Source organism: Sminthopsis crassicaudata, chromosome 5, assembly GCF_048593235.1.
Source record: "Sminthopsis crassicaudata isolate SCR6 chromosome 5, ASM4859323v1, whole genome shotgun sequence".
Lineage (NCBI taxonomy): Eukaryota > Metazoa > Chordata > Mammalia > Dasyuromorphia > Dasyuridae > Sminthopsis > Sminthopsis crassicaudata.
Window position 1 is genome coordinate 299,927,927 of NC_133621.1, and position 21,847 is coordinate 299,949,773.

General features: G+C 41.3%; 1 protein-coding gene across 2 annotated transcripts in view; it reads right to left on the reverse strand.

Annotated features, from left to right (window-relative positions):
- Positions 1–4,361: 4,361 nt before the first annotated feature.
- The window catches only part of DMC1 (DNA meiotic recombinase 1), a 38,376-nt gene continuing 20,890 nt past the window's right edge, over positions 4,362–21,847 (reverse strand). For both annotated transcript variants that reach the window (XM_074271729.1, XM_074271730.1), the window contains exons 13-14: positions 8,410–8,526; positions 4,362–4,994 (exon numbers count right to left, since the gene is read on the reverse strand). In XM_074271729.1, coding sequence (XP_074127830.1) covers positions 4,925–4,994; positions 8,410–8,526 — 187 coding nt within the window. In that variant the 3' untranslated portion in view covers positions 4,362–4,924. The remainder of the gene's footprint in view (positions 4,995–8,409; positions 8,527–21,847) is intronic.

Sequence of the window (21,847 nt, forward strand, 5' to 3'; positions counted from 1 at the left end):
GAGAGTATACCTGGGAAACCCTCTTACAATCTTCTAGAGCACTGAGGAGTTAAGTGTCCTACCACAGTGTATCTGAGGCAGATTCTGAATGGAGATCATTACTCCAAGGTTCGAGCTGCTTTTACCTTGCATAACATGAACATGATAAATGTTTGCTAAATTAAGGGACCTAATTTGCCTTTTTTGTTTTTACACATTTAAAATAAGGCTGGATAGGTGAACCGCAAGATATTTTGTGAGTTTAAGTGATCAAAATTCATATTTTTGGAGCAGAACAACCAGCAGGTAAAGATATGATTGCTTATGTAGACAGAAGAAGGAGGAAGGAAGGAAGGAAGGAAGGAAGGAAGGAAGGAAGGAAGGAAGGAAGGAAGGAAGGAAGGAAGGAAGGAAGGAAGGAAGGAAGGAAGGAAGGAAGGAAGGAAAGAAGGAAGGAAGGAAAGGAAGGAAGGAAGGAAGGAAGGAAGGAAGGAAGGAAGGAAGGAAGGAAGGAAGGAAGGAAGGAAGGAAGGAAGGAAGGAAGGAAGGAAGGAAGGAAGGAAGGAAGGAAGGAAAGGAAGGAAAGGAAGGAAAGGAAGGAAAGGAAGGAAAGGAAGGAAAGGAAGGAAGGAAGGAAGGAAGGAAGGAAGGAAGGAAGGGAAGGAAAGGAAGGAAAGGAAGGAAGGAAGGAAGGAAGGAAGGAAGGAAGGAAGGAAGGAAGGAAGGAAAATTAAAAAGGCATTAATTAAGAACTTATTCCAAGCTGTGCTGAGCACAATACAGAAGTCATTCCAACTTTACATTTTTGTATATAAGCTTTAACCTTTTTGGTGACTCGCAGCCCACCATGAGACTTTACTCAAGACAGGGGCTCAACAGTTTAAAAAATTGATTACTGCTAGAAAAAGACATTTTCCCCCAACATGATCTTTAAATATGTCCTTTCTGATTCAGGTCAAAGAAATTGAATAATCACTGATGTCATGGACCCAACAGAGCCAGAAAGGAGCCCATCTGGTTCAAGCTCCCCATTTTACAGCCGAGCCCCCCAGTTCTCTTTCCTTTCCAACAAGATTTGAAAAGAAACAAAGATTTGGTGGTTTAAGAGTTGATCAAAGGCCCCAGAAGTCAGTGAAGTGAATAGCCCACTATGTGCTAGGCAGCTGGCTAAGATTTGGGAATACAAAAACCAGCAAAATTTCTCCTCTATTTTCCTCCTCTTTTCCCTTTTGGTAAAGTATTACCTTCTCCATCCATTAAGAGTAGGGTGGAGTGGGCTGAGATAGATTGACATTGGTGGGGCCTTTGGTTTTTTGCATAATTGGATTTATAAAGTGACTTGGAAAAAAAAAAAAAAGGCAAAAACAATCCCTGCCCTAACCTTGAAATCTTCCTGCTAATGTTGTTGTTGTTTTAATAAAAATAGTAGCAACTATATTACATAGGAAATAGGAAAGTGCAATAGTGCTTGATGACTTGCAACAAGTTTTACACATTGCCTCTGGATACCAAGTAGATTTGCAAATGAACTACAGGGAAATCCAGAAGACTGACATTGTTAAGATTCTGGAGTGACAGACACTGAGGTTTTAAATTTGAGTGCTAACTGTCTATTTTACCAGAATAAGATAGGAAAGACAAATCTAGACAGCCAGTTATCTAAAAAAGCCTGAAGGTTTTCCCAGATGTGAGAAGCAATGTGGCTTAATGGAGAGAGACAGAAGGCCAACCTGCAAATCAGGAAGATTTACTTCCTGATAAAAGTTCTAAGACTGTACATGGTAAACTTGTTTTTGACAACTCAAAATGTCTCAATGTGGAAAGGGCCACCTGGAAAGGGGGTAGGCTCCTCCCAAAGGAAGTCTTAGATTAATGGCAGGTTGACCAACTCTTGAATATGTTAGAGGGAATTTCTGGTCAGGCTGGATTAGCTGGCCTTGAGATGCCTTCCAACCCTAAGATCCTGGTGTTTTGTGTCATGAGACTCATAGTAGAAGAATTGCTTGTACAGGATATGCTAAAAGCTTAATCACTTAAGCACTGCACTATGACTTTTGGTACACCCAGTGTATAATGAGGAGTCACAAAGGAGGAAAGTCCTGATTCCCAGGTCCTTTAAATTCTGTATAAAATTTAAAATTGATTTTAATTCATCAATCTGCCATAATATTCTCCCAGGCCATGAGAGTCTACTACTTACCCTTACGACTTCACCTTTCACCTAATTGCTAGAGAAACTTGCCCGAAGGTCAGGTTTTTTGCTCCTAAACTACCTCTACCCTTGGAGTAATGTCTTTTTTGAGTTTCAGTCCTATAATTTGTAGCTCTGCCCTGGTACTGTTTACTTTTGTTATCTCATCCATCACCCATCTGTTTAAAATTTAAGTTAATTTAATTAAAATCAAGTGCTCCAGACTATATACCCACCTCCTCCTGAAGATATCTACTAATTGTGATTGTCTTTCCTTTGCCAGGGGAGATCCCAATGATGTTCAGTCAGGCCAATTAGAAGGAAGATGCACCCAGAACCCTCTTTCAGGGTTTATGGTCATTGAGAGAGGCCATTGATTCAACTTATTGGTTAATGCTAACCTAACTAATAAATTGATCATGTTTGGAATTTGTCTCTCAGTTTATCTTCATTTTCTTTCTTATTTTTCTGCCTTCCTTCCTTCTTTCCCTCCTTCCTTTCTTCCTTCTTCCTTCCTCCCTCTTTTTTCTTTATTTCCTTTTCTTTCCTTCCTTCCTTCTTTCTTTCTTTCTTCTTTCCTTTTTTTTTCCCTTTCTGCAATTGGGTTAAATGGCCAGGGTGACACAGCTAGTGTCAAACTGATGCTATATTTGTTTTGTTTTGTTTTGGATGAGACTATATTTTAATTCAGCTCCTCTTGACTTCAGGACCAGTACTCTATCCACTGCACTACCCAGTTGCCCCAGTTTGCCTTCATTTTCAAAGTTAACATCAGAATTTCCTGTTATTGTCTCCACCAAGCAAGAAGGAGACATTGCCAGAGAAGCTGTGATAGGAAGAGGTTGTTTAGGCTGATGGAAGCTTCTCTTCTAAATATTTCTGATCATTCCAAAATCTCAGATCTGAAAGGGACATCAAGGCATCCAGGGTTGGAGACAGAAAGAGCTGAATTCAAATTCTGACTCAGGTGCTTATTTGCTGAGTGATCCTGGGCAAGTCACTTAACCCAATTGCCTAACTACTGTGTTGGTCTCTGTTTCCTCATCTGTAAAATAGGAAAAACAATAGCATCTGCCTTCCAGAATCATTGTGAGGATCAAATGAGATGATATTTATAAAGCATTTTAGAACAGCATCTGGCACAGAGTAGATGAAATATAAATGTTAGTTATTATTATCATTAGTTTTGAGGAATCAAAAAAAACAAGTAAACCCATAGGCTCATCTCTGGGATCTGCATTATGTGAAATAATGGCCTTATGAGGATGCCTGTGTTCCCATTGCTGAAGAACTGTAATTAAGCTTTCAAGCGTTAATGGGTAATCAGGTTACCTTTGGAACCCAGGAGGGCAGCTCAGGGATCCCAGGGAACAGCAGCTCAAAGGCCAATTTCATCATTTAATTCCCCCAGCTCTGAACCTTCTGCTGCTTCCCATCACTCACGTGGGGAAAAGGCCAGATTTCTTAGCCTGCCTTTCAAACTTCAGATATTTCCTCCTAATTATTAACTGGATACCCTTCATGGATACCCTGCTGCAGCATATTATTCTATCCCCTCTCTCCTGAAAGTTTCATTCATGTTCCTGCCTCCTTGCTTTTATCCCTACTATCTTCCCTGCCTAGAATGCCATCCTTCATCAAGCTGAATTCGAATGTTACTCCAACACTTACAAGCCACATTTTAAAGGCATGTAACCACTGTGAACCTCAGATCACCTACCTATAAAATGGAGATCATAATATTTGCAGTACTGATTCAACAGGGCAGTTGTGAAGGTCCAGGAACAAAATGTGTACAAACCTGAAAAACCATAAACAATGGCTCACCCACAAGTGCTTTAAGTGGAATAAAGAGAAGGGCAGTCTGGAAGAAAGCCTGGGCGAATGCTGCCTCTGCCATTTAATACTTGTGTGGCCATTCCTCTTGGAGCCTCAGTTTCCCCATTTGTAAAATGAAATAACTACTGCTCAGTCCAGAGTGCCTAGAGGTATTTGCCCTAGTCAGTCAGGTGTGTACATGGGGGCAGGTTCAGGACTGTTGAGTGTCCTCCCAAGAGACAACCAGAACAGAGAACAGATCCCCTATGAGGAAACATTGCCTAAAGCTCACCATCCATCGATATTTGCTGGAACAAGTTTTAGGTTTAATAAGCAGAAGCAAACACGGCATAAAGCTTACCACACAGCTACATTTGCTAGAACAAGTTTTGTGTTTAATAAGCAGAAGGAAACAAGGTTAACCCTTTAAACATTTGCAATCTGACATTCTGAAGCTGCTGGGAGCCAACCTGTCCTACACAGTGACTTGGTTTATTATTGCTAGGAATGATAAGGCCACGTAGACACTCTGATGTGCTCAATACATACAGTTTTCTCCTGGGCCGGATGAGCCTCTCTACCCCAGTAGTCATAAAGCTTTTCTATTTTTGGAAATATAAGTGAAGGCTGAAGGGGAGGGGGGTACAGAACTCCGGAAAACTGCAGGGCAGAACTCTGTGGGTTCATGCACAATGTCTGTTCTGAGAATTTAGAAAATCTGGGGGTACACTTTGAAAAGATGAAAGGAGAGGAATCAGGTACTTAAAAGGCAAGGAACAATTTTTATCTCTTTTACCCACTTTGCATTAGTCAACACTCTGAATCATGTGAAAAAACACAGCCTGTCTTCATGCGCTGAATCTGTGGTTTTCTTCCCTTTCTTCGGGTCTGAGGGAGCCTGTTCTGCCCCCCCCCTGATCTGCACCAGCTCTCCACCTACTCCTTGGCATCCCCAATTCCTCCAGCTGTTATTGCGAAGGTGGCTTCATTTTCAGGCATCTCGGGGCTACCGAAACATAAGGATGAAAGCACATGAGGAGACCCAGCTTCTAACAGGGCCCTCTGAGCATACAAGGACATCACCTGCATGTGAAATCGGTAGCCTTTACCTGCCTGGATTTGCGATCACGAGCCCATGGGCCTGTGTCTGACCAACCTCACCAGGTCTTCACCCAAATTTCCTGTGAAATGAAACAGAACTCATCCCACACCAGGGGAGCACAATGTGGGGGAAGAATTGGGGTCAAGAAAAGTGGATTCAAATCCCAGTCCAGCACTTACTAGCCATGGGACCTTAGGGGGGGTCATTGTGTTTGAGGGAACCCAACTTTCTGCCAGAACAATGGGCAGTCTGTGTCTTGGGAGTGCTCTGCAAACCCCAAGAAGCCAGAGAAACACAAGTCTGAGAGGATCACTAGTTATTCTGCTTCGAAGCAGGGAAAGAATTAAGAGTGATGTGTAGAAGTCATTGGGAGGCCAATTTCAGCTCAATATAATAAAGCACTTTCTAGCCATTAGTGATATGCCAGAGCAGAACAAATGATATTGGGAGGCAGTTGTGAAGATCTATGCAGATGTACAAACCTGAAAATCCAAAAGCAATGGATCACCCACGAGGGCTTTAAGCAGAATAAAGAGAAGGGCAGTCTGGAGGGAAGCCTGGGTGAATTCTGCCTCTGTCGTTTAATGGCTGTGTGGCCCCTCCTCTTGAAGCCTCAGTTTCCCCATTTGTAAAATGAAATAACTGCAGCTCAGCTCCGGAGTTCCGGGTGGTACTTGCATTAGTCAATCAGCTGTCTACGTGAGGTCAGGCACAAGACTGTTGGGTGTCCACCCCAAAAGATGTCCAGAACAGAAAACGGTTTTATATGAGGAAGGCCTGGGAACCCTGGCTAAAGCTCACCACACAGCTGGAACTGTGTTTTGTATCTGGAAACATTTGCTGGAACAAGTTTTGTATCTAATAAGCAGAAGGAGTTTCTCTGGTGGGCTTGAAGCAGAAGCAGGCTGAGGGACTGCACACTAGGGAGCTGCCCAGGGACTCATCCAGAGGGACCAGAAAAGGATGGAGTCTGAGATGCCCCCTGAGGCAAGAGGGCTGGCTCATCAAAAAGGCTTTGTGCCCTACTTCAGCTCTTGTGAAACATTATCCCACAATGCTCTAGGGGCCTCTGAGACCTCATCACCTTGGATAGGACTTCCAACAGTGAAGAAAAAAGTCTAATCCTTGCTTGCCCATCCTGAGCAATGCTAGTTCATTATTTGCAATGTCTACCCCAGAGAGACAGACAGATTGACAGATAGACAGAGGAGACATACGCTCATTGGACAAACTCTATGGATTTCTATCCACCTACATGTCACCCCTTTGGACAAGGGCCATATGTGACCCAAGTCACTTAACCTTTAGATTTTCCCAGTTGTAAAATGGGGAGAGGAATAGTACCTCATTGGATTGCTGTGAGGATCAGATGATATAAAGTATGTAAAGCACTTCACAACGTTTTAAAGGGCTATTTAAATGGGATTATTATTTTTCATCTATTCAGTCTTTCCTTTGTAGATAGCTGGGCCGGACCCTCCTTCCTTGGGCTAGCCTCAGCATAAGACCGTCTACACAAGGCCTGAAAATCTCTTAAATCTCTCCTGTCTACAAGGAATCTCTCTTTGATTTGTCTCCTTGCTGGGTCTCCTCTGGGACAGTAGCCAGCATGGCTGCACATTCACCTCCCTGCTCTATCACTTTTTTGAAACTAAAAATTACAAAATAGCTCAATAACTAACTGTGCCACTATATCTATAGCTATAGCTATCTATTAATTTATCACTATCAATCTACCTCTATTTATCATTTATCTATATCTATGTCTATCTCTATCATCTCTCTTTATCTATCGCTATCATCTCTATCATATCTCTATCATGTCTTTATAGCTATCTTCCTATCATCTCTCTCTCTGTATCTGTCTCTGTCTCTCTGTTTTTCACTCTTTGTTTCTATCTCTCCCTCCCTTCCTCTTTCTCCCTCCTTTCCTTTCCCTCCCTCCCTCCCTCCTTCAATCTCTCTCTCTCTCTCTCTCTCTCTCTCTCTCTCTCTCTCTCTCTCTCTCTCTCTCTCCTCTCTCTCCCCCCCCTCCCCTCTGTCTCTCCCCCCCCTCTCTCCCTCTTTCTTTCTTTCTCTCTCTCTCTCTCTCTCTCTCTCTCTCTCTCTCTCTCTCTCTCTCTCTCTCTCTCTCTCTCTCTCTCCCTTCTTCCCTTCCTCTCTCCTCTCGCTCTTATCTCTATCTATCTATCCATCCATGAGGGCATCTTTGATGATTCTGATATATTCGAGGTGAGGTTTGGCTTTGCAGAGTTATCTTTTACTGAATTAGCAAAGCTAATCTCAAGCCTAGTAGGGGTTGCTTGGTCTTGCAAGTTTACGGGGCCCAGATGAACATGCAGAGGTGACATATTCTCAAATCCTCTATATTGCAAAAGGAAAGTCTCAGAGCTGGGAGAAGACTCAGAAGTCAGCTAAGCCAAAGCAAAACTAAAAAGGGATCTCAGAGTTACATAGCCTCTACTTGTAGACCTCCAATAAGGATGAGCCTCTACTTCCTGAGGCAGCCTATTCCACTTTTGGATAGTTCCAATTCCTATAAAAATTTTCCTCGCATTGGAATCAAACCAGCCATTCTGCAAGTCACTTCTTGTGACTTCCATCCATTACGGCTAGTCCTGTTCTTGAGGGCCCAGTATAAAAGTCTTTCCTATCTTCTCCAGGACTGTCTTTCACATCCTTGGAGGCAGTGAACACATCCCCCTCATGTCTTCTCTTTCCCAGGTTCAACTTTTCCAACTCCTTCACCTCATCCCCACCATGGCATGGTCTCTGGGTTTCCCTCCAGCCTGGTCCCCCTCCTCTGGATCTATTCCAGGTTTTTCATCATGGATCCCAGTGGCCCTCCAAGGAAACCACCAAGTAACTCTGGAAAGGCCCAGCAAGTCTGTGAATCCACTTAAATATATTTGCAGAAAATTACCAGAGAGCTCTTATAGCTCCATAAAATATAACATTTGCTATTTTCCAAAAGGAAAAGGCATGGGCTCGAGGAAAACAGTAATCTAGAGAGGTGGGAGGCCAGATCAATGAAAGAGCACCATGTCATTATTTAACATTTGTTCAGCGCCAAGAATACACAGAGGCTGTATCAAGAAGCAACTTGAGACTTGAAATTCCATGTGACTTTTTTTTTCCAGCCTCAGTCCCCAGGGTAAACAGTTGATATAGTCATCCTCCTCTCAAAATAACTTTTGAAAAGGAAATCCTTTTCAAAGGGAGACCTTGTTCCCATCTACAGTCTAAATTTTAGGTAGGCAACACTCTCTGTTACTCCCCATCTGTGCAGTTGCTTAAGGCAAACAAAGAAACAAGTTACCTGTCATAAATTTTGGCGATTCGAAGCTCTCCTCTTCCCTTGCGCAAGCAGATCCTTGTTGTTGAAGCATGGGCCAGGATGTGACCCCCAATGGGCTTTTTAGGGTCTGCCTGAAAACTAAACCAAACCAAAACATTTTAATTCAGTTTCATCCTGTGGGTTTTCTACACTGAGGATGGCAGAACAGAGAGTCCTCAACCTCTCACTGGGAGGAGCTATTTTTAAATCCCCAGATTTGTGTAGATGTGTACGCTGTTCTTACGGCCATGATGGCTGCCTGAGTGGAGGCCAGCCACCCACTTCCCACACGCCTGCTCCGTCAAAAAATTAAAGTTCATCCCAGATGGTAGAACACTCAAGAAATCCCAGGAGGGATTACATATATTAAGTCTTCTACCTCAGAGCTACACAGAAAATCAGCTAGAAACCCACTGGCAATAGGAAAGGGGATCACCATCAGATAGCTTCCCAGAACTACCAGAGAGGAATTGCCTGTAAAGGGCTTCAGAAGCCCCAATGGGGAACACTCAAGCTAGGACAGACCAGATGTACAGGAACTACCCAGGACCCAGGAAAGGACAGAGAGGGACTTGGAGATTCAGAGGACCATGACCTTGGAAGACAGATAGAAACCTAAGGGATCCCAGGCTATGGACAAAGAAACCTGACTGACTACTCTACCCCAAACTACAGAATGACCCTGGCACAAGGCCCCAATCCAAGAACTGAAACTGGAGATATGTGTAAACCTAAGAAAACCCTGACCAGTATCACAAGTTATTTTAGATCTGGAGATCTCCCAAAAGAAGTAGAGAGTAATTCCATAGCAACTGTAAGCAGAGCCTCAAGGGGAAAAAAAAGGATTTTTCCATAAGGATTACTTGAATATCTAGAAGAAATAAAGCAAGAGATTTTTAAAAATGAAGTTAAAGCTATAGGCTAGTGTCTAAATAAAATAGAAGCAGATCTCTGCCAATTGCATACTGATTTAGAAAACCTCAAATTGGCTTTATCTATGTTGTACAATATTTGTATTTATTTTATTAAACATTTCCCAATTAAATCCCCCCCCCCTACCTGATACTGGGGTTAAGTGACTTGCCCAGGGTCACACAGCTGGGAAGTGTTAAGTGTCTGAGACCAGATTTGAACTCGGGTCCTCCTGAATTCAAGGCTGGTGCTCCATCCACTGTGCCACCTAGCTGCCCCCCAATTAAATTTTGCTCTCGTTTGGCTGTACTCAGGGTCAGAGAAGGTAAATGTGTCACTTCTGCTCTAGAGGAAAGAAATGGAAAGAGAATAAATTGCTTAGAAGAGAATATAGAAAATCTTACCCAAGAAAGGGGCTCTCTGAAAAATTAAAATAGATAAAACAGAAATCAATGATTCCATGAGATAGTAAGAAATATTAGAACAAAACCCAAAGGTTGAAAAAAATAGAAGAGAATACAAGGCATCTAATATAAAAAACAACTGAGTGGGAATATAGATCAAGTCACTGCATTCCTTTAAAAAATTATTTTAAAAATCTGGAAATCCCATATCAAAAAATCATACGTTAAAATTGCACATATATAGAAAGATACAATCCATCTATCATCTCCTAAAAAGAATTACAAAAGAAAAAGCTCCAGGGATATTAACAACCAAAATCTAGAGCTTCAATAACAACAACAACAACAACAACAACAACAACAACAAAAAGAGCTATCACAATTATTCAAGAAGAAATACTATATCAAGAAATCACATAAGACCTAGGAGCTTCTCCTACAAGTAAGAGAAGTTGGAATTCAACTTCAAAAAGCAAAAGATATAGATTTAAAAATAAGCTGCACATCATTCTAGAAAGGAAAAAAAAAGGACTTTTCATGGAATTGAGTTTTGTTTTTGTTTTTTAGCATTTCTGATAAAAAAAAAAAAAAAGAAAAAAAGAACAGTTAGTAACTTAGTAAGAAGTTAGTTAGAACTTAGTAAGTTGTTCAAAATGCAAACCCAAGTTTGAAAAGAAAAACTAGTAAGGTAAATAAATGCATTTGAAGAATTAGAAGGGCCCATATGATACAGTGCTAACATTTTAATGAGGGAGAAGAAACAAGTGTCCCTTCAAAACGTTAATGTCTTTAAAGGGTATAGAGAGAAAATTGGGAAAACAGAGGACCTGGAAGGATTGGTTCTGTTCTGAGGTTTTGAAGGAGAAGGGAAGCTAAAAGAAGCAAGAAGGGGATAGAACTTGCTATTTCTCATAAATTAGATGTGTGAGAAGAAGAATATATAAACAGCATGAAAGAGAAGTCCTGTGATGTTTGGATTGGACTTACAGAGTCCACTGGTCACTGAAAGCCTTTCCAATTCTTAAATGATGTGATTCTGTGAAATGCTGTCATCTGACCTGTTTATGTAACCTAAGAAGCCCCGGGACCTCGCCATCCAGACCACATGTCCAGCCCTCAGCACTTCCAAGCCTTGTCTCTGTCTTTTATGTGATGTCTCCTTGAAGCGAAGGGTGAGATCCCGCAGAGTGGGGATTTTTCCTGCCTTTTCTCACTATCATAATGTTCATTTTATGAAATGCAAGAGAGAGAGACTATTATGAAATGCAAAAAGGATAATTTTGATTGCATTAAATGAAAAAGAGTTTTCACAAACACAACCAATGCAATAAAGATTAGAAGGAAAGCAGAAAGCTGGGAAACAATGTTAATAACCAGTGTTTCGGATAAAAGCTTCATTTCTCAAGTATAAATGAAGGGGAAATTCTGAAACTTCCTCCTTGAAACTATCCTTGACTTTTGGAATGAACCCTGAAACTCTCCTCTGACTGGGATCCACCCTTCAGGGCAGTTAAGTGGTTTCATTAAGATTAGCCCAGGACCACTCCCTACTTAGCTCAGACTTAAGTGATCTCATTTAGCTAGAGATCTGGACCTGCTATATCTATTAACTAGCAGCACCCTCCATTGGTTGAAAATTAGTCCAGGAGCACTTCTACTTAGCTTGGACTCAAGTGGTTTCTTTCTGCTGGAAATCTAGGCCTGGGAGCAGTAATTTCATTCAATTGAAACTTCAGTCTCAGATTTCCTATTAAAAGGCAATTTAGGGCTCACTTCTTTGCAGAGGCCCAAAAGTAGGGACCAAACCTTGTCAAGGAACCACTCTCTTTGGCATAGCTGCCTGTCAGGACGCCTGCCTGCTGTGAAGACATTCTCTTCACACCTCTGTTTCTCTCTCTGCCAGGACTTTGTCACTCAGAAGTCAGTTTTCCTAGCAAAAACTGACTTCTCTGGGCCAATAAACTTCCTTTTGCCAGTCTGATATTCCGGGTTCGTGAATTCTTTCACATTGGGCCTGTACCAACCAAAGAGGAGTTCCCACAACTCTCTGCACTGCCACTAACTGCATCATTTGGTTCCCTGACCTCATCGTATAGAAAACTGAATCAGATTTATAAGAATACAAGTCATCCTTATATGAACTGATGCTGAGTGAAATGAGCAGGACCAGGAGATGCTTATATACTTTAACAACAATACTATATGATGATCAATTCTGATGGATGTGGCCCTCGTCAAATATGAGATGAACCAAATCAGTTCCAATAGAGCAGTAATGAACTGAACCAACTGAACCAGAGAAAGAACTCTGGGAGATGACTATGAACCACTACGTAGAATTCCCAATCCCTCTAATTTTGTCCGCCTGCATTTTGGATTTCCTTCACAGGCTAATTGTACACGATTTCAAAGTCTCGATTCTTTTTGTACATCAAAACAACTGCTTGAACATGTATACATATATTGTATTTAACTTATACTTTAACATATTGACATGTATTGGTCAACCTGCCATCTGGGGAGGGGATGGGAGTAAGGAGGGGAAAAGTTGGAACAAAAGTTTTTGCAATTGTCAATGCTGAAAAATTACCCATGTATATATCTGGTGAATAAAAAGCTATAATAATTAAAAAAAAAAAGAATATAAGTCATCCCCAAAATGATAAATAGGTCAGAGGATATGAACAATTTTCAGATGAAGAAATTATAGCTATCTGTAATCATATGAAAAAAATCTCTAAATTACTATTGATTAGAGAAATGCAAATTAAAACAACTCTGAGATCAGCTACCTCTCAGATCAGCTAATATGACAGAAAAGGAAAATGATAAATGTTGGAGGAGATATGGGGAAATTGGAACACTAATGCATTGTTGGTGGAATTTGCGACTCTCCCTACTGCACATACCCTTTAATACAGTAATACCACTATTAGGTATATATATGAAAGAGATCATTAAAAGGGGAAAGGACCCACATGTATACTAACAGTTACTGCAGACTCTTTTGTGATGATAAAGAATTGGATATGGAGGGGATGCCCATCAACTGGGAAATGGCTGAACAAGTTGTAATATTTGAATGTAATGGAATACTAAAGTTCTATAAGAAATGCTGAGCAGGTGGATTTCAGAAAAATTGGAAAGACTTACAAGAACTGATGCCGAGTATAATGAGCAGAACCAGAAGAACACTGTACACAGCAAGATTATATGATGATCAACTTTCAACTTAGTTCTCAGCAATGCAAGGATCCAAGACAGTTCCAATGAACTTGTGGTAAAAAATGCTGGACCCTACCAGAGAAAGACCTAAGGAGTCTGAATGCAGATTGAAGCATACTATTTTTACTTTTTGTTTTTTCTTTCTCATGGTTTTTCCCTTTTGTTCTAAGTTTTCTTTCACAAAATGACTACTGTGGAAATATATTTAACATGATTGTACACGTATAACTGATATTAGATTACTTAGGGAAGAGTGAGGCAAGGAAGGGAGAGAAAAATCTGGAGCTTAAAATCTTACGAAGGTGAATGTTGTAATCTATCTTTACATGTAATGGGGAAAATAATAAAATACCATGAAGTAGAAAAAAAATTCAATTCTGTGCAAGAATAAAAAGCTAGATCTAGGTGGTACAGTAAATTGAATGCTAACCCTGGAGACAGGAAGACATGAATTCAAATGTGGCTTCAAACAAGTACTAGCCATGTGACCCTGAGCAAGACATGTAATTTGGTTGCCCTCAGTTTACTCATCTGTAAAATAAATGGAGAAGGAAGTAACAAACCACTCCAGTTTCTTTGCAGAGAAAACACCAAATTGGGGTAAAGAAGAGTCTGACACAACTGAAATGGCTGAGGCAAAAGAATTCATTAGACAAGGTAGTAGAAATGAGGTGACAAAGGGTAAGCCAATAATTCTGAGCCTTGAGAAACCGCAGCTGAATAGGGTTCCAGGTGGTCAGTCAGAAAGAAGGGCTGGGGAAGAGGGTCTGGCAGGGAATGATCAATCTGCTTGGCAAAGCCTTGATGAGTGAAGTGGGATGTAGGATGGTCCGCTCATGAGAGAATGGGTGCCTTGTCCTTGATCCAGCAGAGCTCAGCATCAGGAAGCTGGAGAATGCCAAACTCAGAGACAAATCACCTACAAGGGAGCAGAAGGGCGCACTGGACGGGAAGAAGATATCCAGCCCAGATGGCCCAGGGGAGCCAGTGTGTTCAGCAATGCCCCAGGGAAGGACACTCCTGTGCAGGAACACAATGTCCTGAGGGGAAGGCTAGCAAGCTTTGTCCTTTTAGGGATCCGCCCCTCCCCAGGGGAGATAGGCCAGTTACTCTTGTGAGAGGGCCCTTTTAGAAATAAACACAAGTGGGATTTCATTGCTATCTAGTCTTGGTGTTGCCTATGGCAAGGTGACCCACTCAAGATCCCTCAGCCAGGCTGGTGATGTAAGACATGAGGCCATGTCATCCTTCCTCAGAGGCTGGTTCTCTGTCTGCTCTACCCCTGAGAATCCAAGAGCTAGAGCTGGATGGAACCCTTGAGGTCATCAAAGGCAGAGGTGTTAAACACCTGGTCCAGCACTGCCCAGTGTGCCCAGTACCAGATTAAATATAACAGGGACAGATTAAAAAAAAAAGCAAATAAAAATCCAATTCAACATAGAAAATGATTCTTGTAGGTTGCAGATTGACTTTATGTAAGTTTGACACCCCTGACCTAGAGAGAAAAACACTGGATTTAGAGGCAAAGATGCTAGGCTTGAATTATGGTCCCTTTCTCACCAGTCATGTGACCATGGACTGTAGACACCCCGCATCTCCAGCCTTACTTGAGGTGCACTTAGAAATGTTTGCTGAATTGGATGATTAGTTGGATCTGGTCTGTTTTTGTATCCCCAGTGGTCAGGGTAGTGTACATCAAACATCCCTCCAACCACAATAATCCTTACAACCATACTCACAAAACTCTCCCCCTAATCGTAACTGTACTAGGAATCTTAATAGACACAGAACTTAACCTCTTAACAAACAAAATACCAAACAAATCCTTAATCCATACTCACAACTTCTCAATAATGCCACTAGCAAATCTAAAAATAGGCCAACACATCACTACCATGTACATGGCACATAATAAGAATTAAATAAATGCTTAAAAAAATTCAGTTCTTCAATTTTAAAGGACCTATGAAGGAAGAGACTGTCCACATCCAGAGAAAGAATTTGACAAATAGGAGTATACACAGTATGGTTTTACATATATTTTATAAATCTGCATCAAATGGTGGCCTTCTCGAGTGCAGGGGAGGGAGGGAGGGAAAGAGACAGTTTAGAACTTAAAATGTAACAAAAAAGGAATACTTAGCACAACATCCCAACAAATGGTCATCCAGCCTCTGCTCAAAGGAAGATCACCTAGAGAACCCAAAGAGAGGACTGTGGGAACTGGGTATGGATCACAACACACTTTTCACTCTTTTTGTTGTTGTTTGTTTGAATTTTGTTTTCTTTCTCATTTTTTCCTTTTTGATCTGATTCTTCTTGTACAGCAAGATAACTGTATAAATACTATGCCTATATTGGATTTACATATATATTTACCATGTTTAACATATATTAGATTACTTGCCAACTAGGGGAGAGGAACACAAGGTAAAAAAAAAAAATCCTTTAATTTAGAGGGGAGAGGGAGGCCCCAGATACTGGAGAGGGAAAGGGAATTTTGCATTTCTGTCCTGCTATATCTTTGCAGCAAAATCCCTTTGTAAAACCTTTGGGAGAAAAAAAAAAAAAAAAACTTAAAGAAGGCAAAAGGAAGGAAGATAGAATTTTATGGATCAGAAACGGCAAGCAAGGCAATTTCGCTGAAATGTAGGAAACCTGAAGGGGAGTAATATGTCACAATCCTGGAAAAGTAGCCCAGGATGAGATTGCAGAGGGCTCTAATCCAGAAAAGTTTGCTTTTCATTCTAGAGACAGCAAGGAGTCATGGGAGATTTTAGTGAACATGCATGAACTGGCAAACCCTCTATTTTATGAAGATGATTTGGACTAGTGTGTGGAGATAAACTGAAGAGGTGAGACCCTGAGGTAACTGCTAAGAGTTCAAGGAAGAGGCCTGAATTAGAGCAAGAGCAAAGGCCATGGGAGCTGAAAGGAAGCTGAGATGAGTTGGAAATGGGAGGTGAGGTGGAGTACAGAGTCAAAGGTGACTGAGATTATGAACTGGGATAACTGGAAGGTTCTCAGTGCTCTCGACCAAAGAAGTTAAAAGAAGAGAAGACTCCAAGTCGGTGGCTGGGGTAGAAGATAATGGCTGGTTCTGGTTTAGAAATATCGACTTTGAGATGTCCCCAGGAAACCTAGCTGGAAATGCCCAATAGACTAATAAAGAGACTGGAACTAGATGTAGAAATGAGGGGGACATCTGTACAGAGATGATCGCATAACTCAGGAACTGATGAATTCACCAAAAGAGAGAACACAGAAACGCTGTAAAAAAGACCCAGTTCAGAGCTTTAGGATATACCCACAGAGAAGGGGCAAAACATGGATGATGGTCCAGCCATTGAGACTGTTATAGAAACCTGAGAGCAGAAATTATCAGGAGGCAGAGGGTGCTTTGCAAGTGTCAAACCCTGAAGAGAGAACCAGAAGGAGAAGGATTAGCAAAAGGTTCAAGAAGGGGGACACCTTACTGGGGAAGAATCACAAAGGCTGCATTTTGATCTTTGATGCTTTTTTTTTTTTTTTTTTTAATCACCAGGAGAAAATAAGCACTGCAAGATCTTATCTTCTCTGTACCTTTCTATGAAATCTGGATGCATAAGAATGCAATCTGTTGTGGAATATCCTGTTTGAAAATCTGCCTGTTTCCTCCACATGCCCTTGAGGTGTATATTCATCACTTTCATAAAGCTCTTCATAGAGACAAGAAAATAGATGGATCAGCTGGAAGTAACTGAAGTCCCATCAATCACCTTTCTCAGTAATAATCCTTGATTTTTTCCTCTTCTCTGGCATCTTGCCGTCTTTGAAATATCTTAAGAATTTATCCCTTAATCTTCACAAAATTCCTCTTTTCCTTCTCTTTTCTTTGGGGAATGATGGCAAGAAAGGAAGAATAAAAGCTGCAAACTAGTCCAGTTTGAAGGAGAGATGAGGAGAGAGAGACAGAGACAAAGAGAATCAGACAGAGACAGAAACAGAGAGACAGAAATGGAGAAAGACCATTTCCTCCCTAAGATTTCAGAAATGAATTTCACATCTTAATAGAGCATTTCTCTTGAGTGCCACACCCCTCTGATTGGCAAAAAGATCAAGTATTGGCAGACTAAGGTGATTTCTGGGCTCTTTTGGCCTTTGTTATAGCAATAACATTGGTTGAGCTTCCAGAGGAAATTGTGATACTTTCCTCGAAGTCTTTTTCTTGTCCTATTTTCCAGCATAAATGGAAATAGTTCCAGGGCTGTATCATAATTCCATTCGGAATCATCTTCTCATCTTCGTCTTTTTTATCTAATTTGGTGATGATTTTGATCACTGTTTAAACACATCTGATTGCATACTGGTAGTTAACTGACATCCTGGAGGGACCCTAGAGGTCATCGAGGGCAATTTCTTCATTCTAAAATTGAGGCAACTGAAACTTAGGGAACTTAAATAACTTGCCAACACTTTATCCACCATACCTGACTGTCTCTCCAGGATTCACTTTCTTTCCTTTAAGATCATTGTTAATTGGGAAGGGGAGACTATTTTAGGTTTTGGTTTTTCTTGAAATTATAACAATTTACATTTCTTAGGTAATTACCAGGGACTTCGGAGCGGATAAAACAAGATTAAAAGGTATTCTCTTTGTATCTTGGAGTTAATTTTTTTCTTCATTTGAATGCTTGAAAGATGCTCTAGAAAGTATCCCACCCCTATGGCTCTTTACATTTCTCCTCTTTTCCTTCTCGTTTCTTTGGGTAATGATGGCAAAGAAGGAAGAAGAAAGGCTGAAAACTATTCCATTTTGGAGAGGGAGAGACAGAGAAAGAGACAGAGAGATAGAAACAGAGAAAGAGAGATGGAGACAGAGAGACAGAAAAGAAAAAGAGATAGAGAGACAGAGATGGAGACAGAGAGTCATACAGAGAGAGAGAGAATATATATATTTCCACATGGTGGCCGTAACAGCCCAGCTTTTATACATCAAAGGGACGCAAACGTTTACCCTTGAAAATGGATGGACCTTTCAGCATGAAAGCCATAGTAGCTTGATCTTCCTCACACAGGTTAGAGAATCTGGCTGTGTGATCCTTTGTAGCCAACTGCTAAAAGGACACTATTCCTTAATTTGGTGAAATCATATCTTTATAAGCTTGTAGAGTCATTACCTACTTCTGTGACTCCAAAAACAATACTGTTCCTCCTCGGGCTCAGAAAACAAATACCCAGACAAGGTCAGTGAGAACATGGCTTCCGCTCCTTCGCCTTGCACACCATTGGTACTGTCAGAGTGTGGGGCTTCCCAGCTTCATGCACTGGTGGTCCTTCCACCTTTGTTCCTGGGTCTTCATTGTTTATATTACTCTATTTCAAAGCCTTTATCTGGAAGCCTTGCCTGGAAACCACTGCTTGGCTGGATCACACAGGAGCAACTCGACTCTGTAATTTTGTTCCTTTTAATACGACATGCCATCAAGTATAATACATGGGATATAAGCCTCAATTATTGTCAGCCTGCTTGGGGCCTCATACCAATTATTGTGAGATTTCTCTGACAGGCCTGAGGCGAGCTGCAGCTTGGAGCTCCTCTGCCAGAGGAACAAAGACACTGCCTGCTGCAGCCTTGGGGGGGATCTTTGCAAGCTGCATTTGAAACTCTGTTAATATCTGAACTGAGTAGAATTCTCTTCTGAGGTTGTGGCAAGTCCTGTGCTTTAGCTGGACGTGTTGTATTTGTATATTTAATAGATTTCAAATATACTAATTATAGTGAATTTGGTTTTCCCACAACTCAGTGGGAGGAAAGAGACTTTATTTCATAAAACAATTCTGAGCTCTGCTCTTAGCTCACTCCTTTGAAAATGTCCTCCCTTTTTTTAGACCCTCTTCGATACTTCCCCTTTCCTTCCCTTTCATTGATTATTATTATACAATGAGTTCACAGTGATTTCTTGCTTTCTAAGTTTACCATGAATATATAAACACACATGCATGTGCGTCCAAACATACATGTACAGAGACATGCAAATACAGAAATCTGGAGAGTCTAGGTCATGTGACTCATGTGGCTCTCATCCTCACTGGATTCCCCCCCCCCAGTCTGGCCTGTTCACAGTTTCTCCCCAACCCTGAATAAAGAGGCTCATGGGGCTTTTCACTTCGATTTCTTTATTTGAACACAGCTCGCTTCCTCCTCCTGAACCAATGAGTCATTTTTCCTTTTTAAAGCTAGCCTTAAGCTAAATAGAATTGGAAGGTTTTAAAATTAATCTCTGTGAGAAGTGCCTTGTGCCTCGTGTATGAAGGAGCCCCCTAAAACAGAGGCTTAACTCTTCAGAGCCCTAAGACTAGGAAGCACTGATGACTTTCTTGGCCTTCCAAGCAGCTGCTTGACAAAGATCTTTGTCTTCAGCATTCCCCAAATGACCCAATTCTTTCCTTGATTGTCCCTCCTTCAGTGTTTTGGGGTTTTGAGTTTTTGTTGTTGTTATTGTTGTTCATTATCTCACAAGAGGGTATAAGGGAGTTGGATAAATGTTTCCTTGAAAAGGATCTGGGGGTCTGAGTTCACTGAGAGTCAGTAAGGCAGCCAAGAAAACCCATGGGGGTCTTGGGCCATGGCTTCCAGGTAATGGTCCTTTTGTGTTCATTGGTCCACTCTAGAGTACTGGGTTCAGGTCTGGTCAAGGCTACCAGACTGGTCAAGAGCATGGAATCTGAGTCCAAGAAGCAGGAGAAGAAACAGAGCACGAGCCCTAACTGCAAGTACAGGAAAGACTGTTGTATTGAGAGGGCATGAAATCTGTCCTGTTTGTTCCCAGAGGACAGAACAAGTTGGGGGACATTTGCAAACAGGTAAATTTAAGTTTGATGTCAAGAAATACTTCCTAATAGCATTCTGTCTCCCACAATGGAATGGGCTGTCTCTGGAGGCAGTGTGTTCCCCATCATGGGAGGGTCTAAGCAAAGGTTGGATGATCACTGGTTAATGTCAGATTCATACCCCAGGCATCATTTGGGCTTGAGGGCCAATAGTTCCCTTCAATCTCTGAAATTCTGTGAAAAATCCATCTACAGTAGAAGGATTTTTAAACTCAATATCGTAGGGCCTTCACACAGAAATCCACTGATAAGGATGAGACATAAAGATCAGTGCTCTTAATGGACAGGGTAGAAGACAGCCGTCAGAAAGGCTGACCCACATAAAGAATGATGAGAAGGATGATTTCAGAGAGGGGAGGTTTGTATGAACTGATGCAGAGTCAGACGAGCAGAATCAAAGGAACAACACATTCGGAAATAATACTGTAAAGAAAAGCAACTTAGAAAAACGGGGGAGCGCTAGTCAATGTGATGACCAACCATAATGCCAGAGGACAGATGAGAAAACATGGTCCCACTTCCTGAGAGAAAGGTGGTAGACCCAAGGAATAGAATGATACGCACATTTTTTGACACAGTCACTGAGTGGATTTGTTTTGCTTGACTATACTTATTAGAAAAATTTTAAAAAGGTCATTGAAGCATTGCAAAAGTGTACACAAGAGAATGGAAGTTCCCAAGGAACACAGATGAACCAGGATAGCTCTGAAAGTAATATAATCTAAAAAAGCAAGTGCGTGTGAGAGATATGTTTTCATATACAAACCTCTTTTTTCTGGATATATCTATAAATTTGCTTTTTTCTTTCAGTATTTATTAATTAAAATTTGTAGAGGGCAGATAGTGGGAGAATTCTGGGTGAGGTATAAGACCCTTCAGCACAGAAGGAACTGCTGACAGTGTCTGGTTCAGCTCCCCATCTCTCCCTAAGAGCTCTCAACCTTCCAGAGAAGTCAGGAGGCTATGACAACCTGTGTTGTATTAAAGCAGAGTGATACCAAGTGGCAAAGAGTCATCCACATACAATAGCAAGTTGTTTATGTGTCCCATATAGTTAGTGCATGTGCAGTGTTGCTTCAGTTATACAAGGGTATCAGGGTTTATAAGGCTGAGAGAATTTTGGAGTAAATGGACTCCATGTTTGACTATCCACGCAAGTCTAGCCTCATCACTCCTCTACTAAGACCAAGGACTTGGGCTGGTCCCAAGATCCTCCGAAGAGCTAGTCCAGACAGTGTATTTTGGCACCCCAGTGTGGGGATTCTAAAAAGCACACAATAAAAATTAATTAATTAAGAAATGTTCTTTGAAAGACCAATTCATTTCTGTGTAGTTTATGGAATTCACAAAACCATATTAAATATCCTTTGAATACTTCATTTCATCTAGTACTTTAACATCATCTAGTACTTTAACACCATACCCAGAGCTGTATGGGAATGCTAATTAAGATATAAATGTAAAATCAGGAAAGTGGGATATTTTTGGCAACTCCCTTTATGAGAATTCCATCCACCAAAACAGAGCACTCCCACCTCTATGACTTAGAAGTTGAGAAGGCAGAGGGAGTCAGTTTCTTAGAGGAAGGATTTGAATTTAGTTCTTCCTGACTCCAAGCCATTGCCCTGGTCATCACCACACAGGGCTGCATCACTAGGAGCCATCATGCTCTATTCTCAGTGTTGGCATCCAGACTGATGATGCTGCCCATGTTTATCTCTGCCTGCACATTGACAAAGGCAGCACTAAGTAGTAGCAAGAGAACTTGACTTGGAGTCAGGAAGACTTACCATAGTGCCTGACACATAGTAATCTCTCAGCCTCAGTTTCCACATCTGTAAAGGGGACAGTAAGAGCATCTAATTCTCAAGCTGGTTGTGTGACTGAATGAGACACAAAGCAAACCTTGAAGCCACAGAGCAGGGAGACCGTTCACAGGCCATCAGGATTTCTGACTTTGAGCGGAACCACTAGTCTTACTATGATCTAGGACCCAGGGTGTTCCT